The 10,371-nt window shown below is 43.8% G+C and overlaps 1 protein-coding gene across 1 annotated transcript; it reads right to left on the bottom strand.

Moving 5' to 3' along the window:
* Positions 1–442: 442 nt before the first annotated feature.
* LOC101152154 (phorbol-12-myristate-13-acetate-induced protein 1) lies at positions 443–4,743 on the bottom strand. The gene is made up of 2 exons (XM_004059484.4): positions 4,493–4,743; positions 443–2,106 (listed from the first exon to the last, which is right to left on the bottom strand). The coding sequence occupies exons 1-2, from the start codon at positions 4,548–4,550 to the stop codon at positions 2,000–2,002; spliced, it is 165 nt and encodes a 54-aa protein (XP_004059532.1). The 5' UTR covers positions 4,551–4,743; the 3' UTR covers positions 443–1,999.
* Positions 4,744–10,371: the final 5,628 nt, after the last annotated feature.

Here is a 10,371-nt window from a genome sequence, read left to right as displayed (position 1 = left end):
AGACCAGCCTGGCCAACATGGTGAAATCCCCGTCTCTACTAAAAACACAAAAATTACCCAGTGTGGTGGCATGTGGGGGAGGCTTTAGCACGAGAATCACTTAGACCCAGGAGGCAGAGGTTGCAGTGAGCCAAAATTGTGCCAATGCACTCCAGCCTGGGCGACACAGCAAGACTCTGTCTCAGAAAAAAAAAGGACCTATGTCGGGCATTCATTTCCTATTTTTCACTATTTCCCCTCCCAATTAAAGTGTAAGTCCCTTGAGAGCAGAAATCATGCAAACTCCCCTATATTTTCTACTCCAACTACTGGGAGGAGACAGTGTGGTCAGAAGGTCAGAGGATGTCTGCTGATGGAAATCAGTTAAAATACTTTGGCTTGATAATGAACACTTAGTAATTAGTAGCTTACAAGATGAAGACAAAATTAACACACAGAAAAGAACAGTGAAAACTTCTAATAGTTTACTGCCACAGTATCAACTTTTATATGTTACATATGTTTAAATACAAATTAGACCATAAATACCAGATGGTAAGATAGCTGCCTCTAGGCTGAAAAAAAAAAACTCTCTACCACTAAATAAACAATGTTAAGTAATACTGAAGAAAACAGATGTGAGGTAATTTTCCATCTAAAGTGACTACAACCTACATTAAGACATTTTAACTAAAAATTCAAGTAGTTATAAGACTCTTGTAACTCAAAAATGTAACTTTAATACACATTTTCAAACTAAAGAAAAATACTTTAATTATAAATAGGCAAAATAAATAAAATTATTCCTGCTGAAATAAAATCAAGACATTATTTATTTGAGGACTGTATATAGCCCAGATAAAAAAATGAAACTTACTTGAGACCCTACTAAGAAACTATATAATACTCTAATACAAATTATCTATACAGATACCCATATAAGTATGTAAGTATGTGTATACATATATATTCACCAATGCATATATGGAACTTTCAATTCTAGATGAGAACTAACTGTTCCTTTTTTTTAAGAAAAGTATATTCCAATTATGAAAATATTCTTAATTTACATTAAGAGATCACTTTTTGCAGGATGCACACTAACTAATGTGACAAGGAGCATTTTCCAAATCTTTAGAAACTTCTTTAGAAACATTCATTTCTTATCAAGTTACTTCTGAATATTTGTTTTACTAAGTTTCAAAAACATCAATTAAAAATCAACTTCTTTTTTCTTTTTATTATCCCTGGTTATACAAAATCCCCATGTTCTTTTATTATATTGAATGTTCAGTCTACTGATTTACTGGCCCCAAGTAACCCTCCTATACTTCTATCCAATTTTTTCAAAGTTATTTTCCAGTTTTCCATAGTTTCTAGTAATGCCCAACAGGAACACATTGAATGAAAGATCATCTGAACAGAAGCAATACAATTTGAGGCAAAAGAAACAAATGATTTTACGTTGTGTAGTGACCGAAGAAATCAACACTGACTGTAACATTTCAGTGTTCTCAGAATGAATTTTTTCATTATAACAAGGTAATATGTATAAACCGAATCATATACAATGTGCTGAGTTGGCACTGAAAAGCAAAACACCAAAAACAGCAACAACAACAATGCACTGAACTGTTTCTCCTCAGCCGCCCAGTCTAATCACGGGTCATCTCCCTTCACAGTAGGCCAGCGGTAATCTTCAGCAAAAACACTAGAACAATTCTCTAAGTAAAAAAGAAATGTGTCAATAATTACTTCCTTATTTTCAAGGGTCTTCCATTCTTGCTTTAAAATAAACAAAGTGGTTTTATAATGTTCTCTCATCCCAAAGAATGATAATCTGGGAAATCTTGAACAGAAATTCACTTTGATGTATTCCATCTTCCGTTTCCAAGGGCACCCATGAATGCACCTTCACATTCCTCCCAATTACAATGCAGTCTTTCTTCAAACTGATGAAATGTGCACCTCCTGAGAAAACTCTTTTGAAGGAGTCCCCTCATGCAAGTTTTTGATGCAGTCAGGTTCCTGAGCAGAAGAGTTTGGATATCAGATTCAGAAGTTTCTGCCGGAAGTTCAGTTTGTCTCCAAATCTCCTGAGTTGAGTAGCACACTCGACTTCCAGCTCTGAGAAGGAAAGCAAAACATGGACATGAACATTGATATTACAGACTGTAACCAGCAAGACCTAATATGCCCACACTAGTGACAAATTTGAGTATCCCAGGAAGCATTTCTCTTAACTTTGGCTTTATGTGCACCTGTTTTCCAAATGTGACACGCACACACACTTACACACATTGTGACTCACCGAAAGCAATCGTTAAGGTAAGAATAAAGACATTTACTTTGAGTTTTTTAAAAATGCATCCTGGATGAGGCAAGTGTTACCTTACCTTCAAATATGTCAAATACCACAAAGAGTAGCATTATTATTCTTTGGGATGTGAGAACATTGTAAAACCACTTTGTTTATTTTAAAAGCAATGCTACAAAGAGTAGCATAAGTCACCAGCCTTAGATGATGTCATCTTTTTCTCTTCATTTAAGGTTGGCTGGGAAACAGAAGTCAAGTTCTGTGTGGCTTTCAAGTAGGATTTGATTTTCAAATGGCAATAATTTACAGCTTAGGTTATACTCTCATTATATAGGCAAATCTAGAGGTATTCTTTTTCTCGTTAAAAAACTCTGATATTTTCTCATAAAAGACTCATAAAATCTTATTCTAAAATTAAGTCCACATTCTCTAAAATAATTTAAACATTTCTATTTTAATGTAAACCCACTTCTTCCTATAACCCCATTATGTACCAATCCATTGCCTTTATGGAAATGAGAGGAGCAGAAAATAAGCAATGTTTAATTCACACGTTTACTACTTTTTGGAATTGAGTTATTCTAACTGAATATTAAGAAAAATAATGCTTATAATTTCCAAGTACACTTTTTTCAGTAAGTGCAGTTAACACTATACTGACTATAATATCGTATCTATACTGACTATAATTTCAATTTTCTTGAATATTTCAAAGGGCAGCTTGAGGTCTTTCGGGTACACTTCGTGATTACAAACATTAAAAATCATGATTACAAATTAAAATCTGGTCTATTTTATAAATCGACCCTGAAAATACCGTATTTAGGCTCCAAATAAATCAAAGCTGTCAATATATAGTAAAGCAAAATCTTAAACCTATATTTCAACCAATTTCTCTCTACAAGAAGTGAGTGAAATCTTTCCTAACTCCTACACCAAGAGACCTAATAAATCCCTTAAGATGTTATTCTTTATGGGCTACAAGATCAAACATGTTGGGAAGTATTTACGTAGACATGTTGTCTACAGAGATTGAGATATATTAATATACAGTTCTAAAAGAAAAACCAAATACCATTCAGCATCCGACACTGGAAGCCCTGAATTCTAAGTGGAAAAGTTATCCCTTTCACCAAAAATGTAGAAAACAAGGCAGAAAATACTTCCCGGTCATTTCCTTAATTTTTTAAAAATTGCATTACACACCTATAAATGTATTAGTATCAATCAAATCAAGTTTAAGAGGGACTTTGTGCTGCTTCCTGTTCTTGGGAATTAAGTCGGACCAGAAAGTGCTATGCATAGGTAAGATCCTTCAGAAAGAAACAAGGTCAGAATCCTAAGACATCACAAAAGGTAGACAAAGCTTTTTCCATCCCACACAAGCGCCAGAGACAGCAGCCTGTTACCAACTTAGGCATGGTCACATTTGCAATGTACCACTTCCTTCGCACGCCCCAGGAGCTCTATAAAATGAAAGTAACTTAAAAGGTTGGGGGGGCGTATAATCGTCTGATGCAACAGCAGTATGGCCCACACAGACTTCGGGCTCTGGGCAGTGACTGGGTTCTCTGTTTAGATTTAGAAAAAGGATGGGGCCGGGGCGCTGGCCTGAAAAGTTACGATGGAGCTGTATGTATCGGGGTGGGGAGTGCGAATGAATGAATGAAAAAAAGGAGCGGACTAACTCCTATTCTCCTATCCCCACCTCCCACAATATCGATTATTTAAGTGTTACAAGATTTTCTAGGCTCCTGAACACAGGGGCCCTTGTGGGGCCGTCTCTGGAAGCGCTGGGAGTCCAGGCGGTCCCCGGGGCTCTCTCCTGCCCCTTCTGCCGCGACAATGACTTTCTCCTAGAGACAGCCGCCTACACTTGCACTTGTTCCTCGTGGCCCCGGGGAAGGGCAAGTGGCGAGGAGGAAAGGAGCTTTTTGCCCCTGGTGAAACGCAGCTGCATCTCAATCCCAAAGCCGGCTTGGTCCCTCGCCGTACCCGCCGGTCCTGGGGAAAAACCCCGAAGAACTTTCCGGAGGCGCCCCTAAGGCTCGCGCCAGGGCACAGACCTGGCCCGACCTTGACCCCCGTGCAGTCTGTGCTTGAGCCCCGACGAGCTGAGCCCGCCCCAGCCGAGACCTCGACCCCGGCCCCGACCCCGCCCGGCCTGGGTCTTCGCTGGCCCCAGCGGGTCGGTACCTGCTGGAGCCCGCGCGGGGCTCGGTTGAGCGTTCTTGCGCGCCTTCTTCCCAGGCATCTCCGCCGGTGCCGCCGCCCACTCAGCTACAGAGCCCGGGAACCTCAGCCTCCAACTGGAGCACCTCGGACAGCTGCAGGACGCGAGCTGAACACGAACAGTCCCGCAGGCAGGGATGCTGGGATCGCGTGTCCGGACGCGCGGAGATGCCAACTACACACGGTGAGTGCCCGGGAAACTGTGAGGTCCGCGCGCCAGAGACCACGCTTTTGTCCAGTGAGAACTTCCCTGGTGACGTAGGGAAACTAGACACCCGGCCCGCCCCTGTCCCCGCCCCTGTCCCCGCCCCGCAGACGGCGTTACGGGAGCGGACGCGGGACCCAGGCGGGCGGGGAAGTACCCCGCTGAGCGCGACCTGCCCGGACACGCTCCCGACCCGCGGCGGCGCCGACCCGCGGCGGGGGGCGCAGAGCGCTTGGCCCCGAAATTACTTCCTTACAAAACGAGGTGGGAGGAGAAGGGGGTCGGCTTTGACCTTCTGCAAACGCTGGACGTCGTCAGCGGCAGTGGTGGCGGGAGCTGGGAGTGGCGGGAGCTGGGAGTGGCGGGAGGGGAAGGGTTTAACCAGGAGGAAAGTTGTGGGTGGGGAGAGACCAGAGGCCTTAGCAATTAGAGACTTGGGTAAACAAGCCCGGAAAAGAGATTGGAAAAGGAAACTTTTCGAACTTGAAGAGTATGGGCAGTAACAGGGAAGGGAAATGAGAAGAACCTTAATCACCGCAGAGGAGATGCCAGAGGCCCTGTGAGAAAGCTCCGGGTCCCAGGAAGTCACTGCAAACAGAAGCCCTGGTGCCAGCCAGAAAGAACATCGTGTTTGAGTTGGGAAGGGATTTGTGTGTGTCCTTCCAGATAGGTCGATATCGCCCATTGTGGATGTTTAGCAAAAACGAGTGGATCGTTATCATATGGAAAACGTTCAAATCTTTTGTGGGAGGGCTGAGCTACCTGGGAACGTGAAATTATTTGCATAATGTTTGGCGAGGCCGAGTAATTCTTCTATTATGAAGAGGAGTGATTAGGAGTGGTTAACGGTTACTGAGAGCCGCTTCATGCTAAGGGCTTTGACATGCATTTTCTCATTCCGTCCTCAGAACAACCGTTGCTACTTTACAGGTGCAGAAACGGAGGTTTGTAGAAAATTGCCCAAGTTCACTTAGGCAGAGAGCACTGCCCTGATTCCGAACCAGGCAGGCCCACAGAGAGCAAGAGCTCTTACCCACTGTAGCCTTCCCAGCAATCAGTTTCTTAGAAAATGTGTGTTTTCGCCGAACGCGGTGGCTCACGCTTGTAATCCCAGCTCTTTGGGAGGCCGAGGCGGGTGGTTCGTTTGAGGCCAGGAGTTCGAGACCAGCCTTGCCAATATGGTGAAACCCCGTCTCTACTGAAATACAAAAGATTAGCCGGCCTTGGTGGTGCACGCCTGTCGTCCCAGTTGCTTGGGCGGCTGAGGCACGAGAATCGCTTGAACCTGGGAGGCGGAGGTTGCAGTGAGCCGAGATCGCGCCACTGCTTTCCAGCCTGGGTGACGGAATAAGACTCTGTCTCAAAAAAGAAAAAAAAAGTGTGTTTTTATATTAGCTGTGCTGTTTAATGAAAAGATTGCAAATTCGTTGCATGGGCTCCTTAGAAGTGCTTAGTTTGGTTTAAAGTATTGGCCTTCAAAATGTATTGTAAAAATTTGAATTGATTACCAACATTTTAAACATTGAGGGATTGCATGAAAAACCCAGATTCCAGCATCTCTTGGAAAACCAGAAGCTCTGACAACGTAGGATCCATTTTCCAAAAGTGCAAACTAGGTTTGAAGTGTGGTCGAAGCCACACCTTTTAGAGGAACCTAGGGTGCTCCTGTTCACCACACTCCCCGCTGTTTGCTTTTCCCATTTACATTATCTGGCCTCAGTAGGCATTTGAGGTTGTTTATTTATCTTAAATCATTCAGTCAACACAAACCAGCAAATATTTATTTATGGCTTGGTCCTGCTGAAGGTATGGACAACAATATAAGCATGGAACAAAACTGCTCTTGAGTTTGAACAACATAGTTTCGAGGCTGATGTTGGCTGTTTTTGAGTGGGGTATATACAAACGAGCAAAAGTGGACAGAATTTAGGAATCATCACAAGACGCAGGAAGCACACTGGAGATGCTGCCTTGAAATCTATTATCCCCAAGTGGTAATTCAAAACCACTCCAGGCTCATTTTGACTTACCTAATACATAAGGAGCACCGTTAACTTTTTGGTTGCATAAATTATTAAATTTCTGTCGTTCAAATACACACCCTGAAATGCAGAGAATATACTCAACAACCACCAAAAAAAAAAAAGTGAATCATAACATTGTTTACCTACAAAAGGTATGTTAATCCCATCCTCTAACATTTTCATTAGAAAAGAATTGGTCACATGACTCACACTGGCTACAAACCTTAGGCAACTCTGTTTTTTAGGGAATTGCAAATTCAGCTTGCAAGGAGGAAAAGAGCGGAAAGAAGTCGGGGGAGGTGGGTTTTTGGACATGGGTCAGATTCAGCTGGTTTATAGAGGACTTAAAGATTTAGGATTTGAGATGGTCCATAAACTCTTTGGCAGATCTAACATTCTCTAAAGAGAATTGGCCAGGCATGGTGGCTCACGCCTGTAATCTCAGCACTGTGGGAGGTGGAGGCAGGGGGATCGCTTGAGTCCAGGAGTTGATGACCAACCTGGGTAACATGGTGAAACCCTGTCTCTGCAGATAATACAAGTACAAGCTGTAGTGTCAGCTATTCGGGAGGCTGAGGTGGGAGGATTGCTTGAGCCAAGGAGGAGGAGGTTGCAGTGAGCTATGATCGAGCCACTCCACTCTAGCTTGAGCGACAAAGGGAGAACCATGTCTCAAAAAAAAAAAAAAAAAAAGAGCTAGAAGCAGAATGAATAGCTTCTTTTAACTGTATATCCTCTGGAAAAGGGAGGTATCATTTAATGTTGGGCTTGCAACAAATATAAACATGGAGATATTTGACCAAACGAAATAATTAATAAAAATGTATCATGAACCGTGAGAATTCCCTACTATATTTTTTTAAGTAGGACTGGTGAAAATGACATTTTAAAAAACTATTAGAGAATCCTTTCTCGTGAAACAAGTTCAAAAATGACAGTGCGCATCTGATCATTTCGATGTCAGTGTTTAAAAAAAAAGAAAAATGTGTATGTATGTATATATATATATGAACCACAATGACAAAACAAAATAAGCATGATTAGTAATAGAATAGTCATTCATATATTTCTTGCAGAAAATAGGATTTGACAGTTAAACAAGAGGACATGAGATATAAATGAGGCATATGTAGAGTCAGCCTGGGATAAAATATACAGGCTGTAGATCGATTGTGTTCTAATAAAAGTGTTTGTTGTTGTTGTTTTCCTGTATAGCATGTTTGTTAACAGGAAATTAGCCAGAGTATTTGATGGATTATATCTCTCACGCCTGTAATCCCAGCGCTTTGGGAAGCCGAGGCAGGCAGATCACTTGAGGTCAGGAGTCTGCCAGCCTGGCCAATGTGGCAAAACGCCATCTCTACTAAAAATACAAAAATTAGCTGGGCGTGGTAGTGCATGCCTGTAATCCTGTAATCCCAGCTACTCAGGAGGCTGGACTGAGACAGGAGAATCGCTTGAACCCAGGCGGAGGTTGCAGTGAGCCGAGATGGCGCCACTGCACTCCAGCCTGGGCAACAGAGTGAGACTCTGTCTCAAAAAAAAAAAAAAAAAAAATCTCTCTTTAAGACAGACACTGAGGCCAGGCACAGTGTGGCTCATGCTTGTAATCCCAGCACTTTGGGAGGCCGAGGTGGGTGGATCACCTGAGGTCAGGAGTTCGAGACCAGCCTGACCAACATGGTGAAAACCCATCTCTACTAAAAATACAAAATTAGCCGGGCGTGGTGGCACATGCCTGTTATCCCAGCTACTCAGGAGGCTGAGGCAGGAGAACTGTTTGAACACGGGAGGTGGAGGTTGCAGTGAGCTGAGATTACACCATTGCACTCCAGCCTAGGCAACAAGAGCAAAACTCCATCTCAAAAAAAAAAAAAACAAAACAAAAAAAACAGGCCGGGCGCGGTGGCTCACGTCTGTAATCCCAGCACTTTTAGAGGCCAAGGCAGGCAGATCATGAGGTCAGGAGATCGAGACCATCCTGGCTAACACGGTGAAACCCCGTCTCTACTAAAAATACAAAAAATTAGCCGGGCATGGTGGCGGGCACCTGTAGTCCCAGCTACTCGGGAGGCTGAGGCAGGAGAATGGCATGAACCCGGGAGGCGGAGCTTGCAGTGACCTGAGATCGCGCCACTGCACTCCAGCCTGGGCGACAGAGCGAGACTCCGTCTCAAAAAAAAACAACAAAACAAAAAGACAGACATGGAGCTAGGCCAAGGGAAGGCAATGCTCCCTGCCCCTATGCAATCTTTGGTGGAGAGACCAGTAACTCAGAAATTTCATGTGCATAAGAATCACTTGAGTATCTTCTTAAAATGTGCATCTGATTCTGGAGCTCTGCTTGGACCTGAGATTCTGCATCTTTCGTGAACTGTCGCGATGTTGATGCTTCTGCTCTGTGGACAACTTTGAGTAGCAAGGCCGGAGGGTGATATAGAGAGTAACCCAGCAGGTGCAATAAGATGTGTGTCAGTCCTGAGCCAGGGAAATTAGAGCAGATTACAGGGCTGCCTGGGAGAGCAATCAGTAGGAAAGGGCATCAACCTAGGGACCTGAGGCTCGAATAGAAGTAGGCCAAGCAATCACACCAACCAAAGGGAAGAAGGACATTCTCGGCAGAGACTGACAGCAGTGTGAGGTCAGGAGTGGTGAGAAGTGATGGGGAGAAAAGCCACTGGAGGAGTTTGGATATTATCGTGGGGGCAATAGGGAATTACAGAAGGTTTTTAGCAGGTAGTTGATGTAATAAAACTCTGGAAAGTCACTCTGACTGCAATGTGAGTAGATTAACCAAGCTAAGACCCAAGACAGTGTGACTTGTAAAAATATTGTGGTAATTCTAGTATAAAATGGCAGTGTCAGCAAAGACAGTCACTATTTCAACCTATCTTATTAAAACTCCCATATTTCCTGACTAGGGTAGAACCACATTGTGGTAGAACATGTCTTGATTTTTTGTTTCAGCATCCTTGTAATTGACATTTTATCCTATGCTAGCTTCCTAGGGCTGCTGTAACAAAGTACCACACACTGGGTGGTTTAAAACAATAGAAATGTATTCTCTCAGGCCAGGCACGGTGGCTCATGCCTATGATCCCAGCACTTTGCGGGGCCGAGGTGGGCAGATCACTTAAAATCAGGAGTTCGAAACCAGCCTGACCGACATGGTGAAACCCCGTCTCTACTGAAAATACAAAAATTAGCCAGGTGGTGGTGCACGCCTGTAGTCCCAGCTGCTTGGGAGGCTGAGGTAGGAGAATCACTTGAACCCAGGAGGCAGATGTTGCAGTGAGCCGAGATCAGGTTGCAGTGAGCCAAGATCACACCACTGCACTCCAGAAGTCCAAAATCAAGGTGCCTTCAGGGCATGCTCTTTCTGAAGCCTCCAGGGGAGAATCCTTCCCTCCCTCTCCTAGCTTCTGGTGGGTGCCTACAGTCCTGGCATTTCTTTTCTTTGCTTTTCTTTCTTTTTTTTTAGATGGAGTCTCGCTCTGTCACCCAGGCTGGAGTGCAGTGGCACTATCTCGGCTCACTGCAACCTCCGCCTCCTGGGTTCAAGCGATTCTCCTGCCTCAGCCTCCTGAGTAGCTGGGATTACAGGTACCTGCCAC

This window comes from Gorilla gorilla, chromosome 17 (genome assembly GCF_029281585.2).
Source record: "Gorilla gorilla gorilla isolate KB3781 chromosome 17, NHGRI_mGorGor1-v2.1_pri, whole genome shotgun sequence".
NCBI lineage: Eukaryota > Metazoa > Chordata > Mammalia > Primates > Hominidae > Gorilla > Gorilla gorilla.
This window is presented reverse-complemented; position numbering and strand designations above follow the sequence as displayed.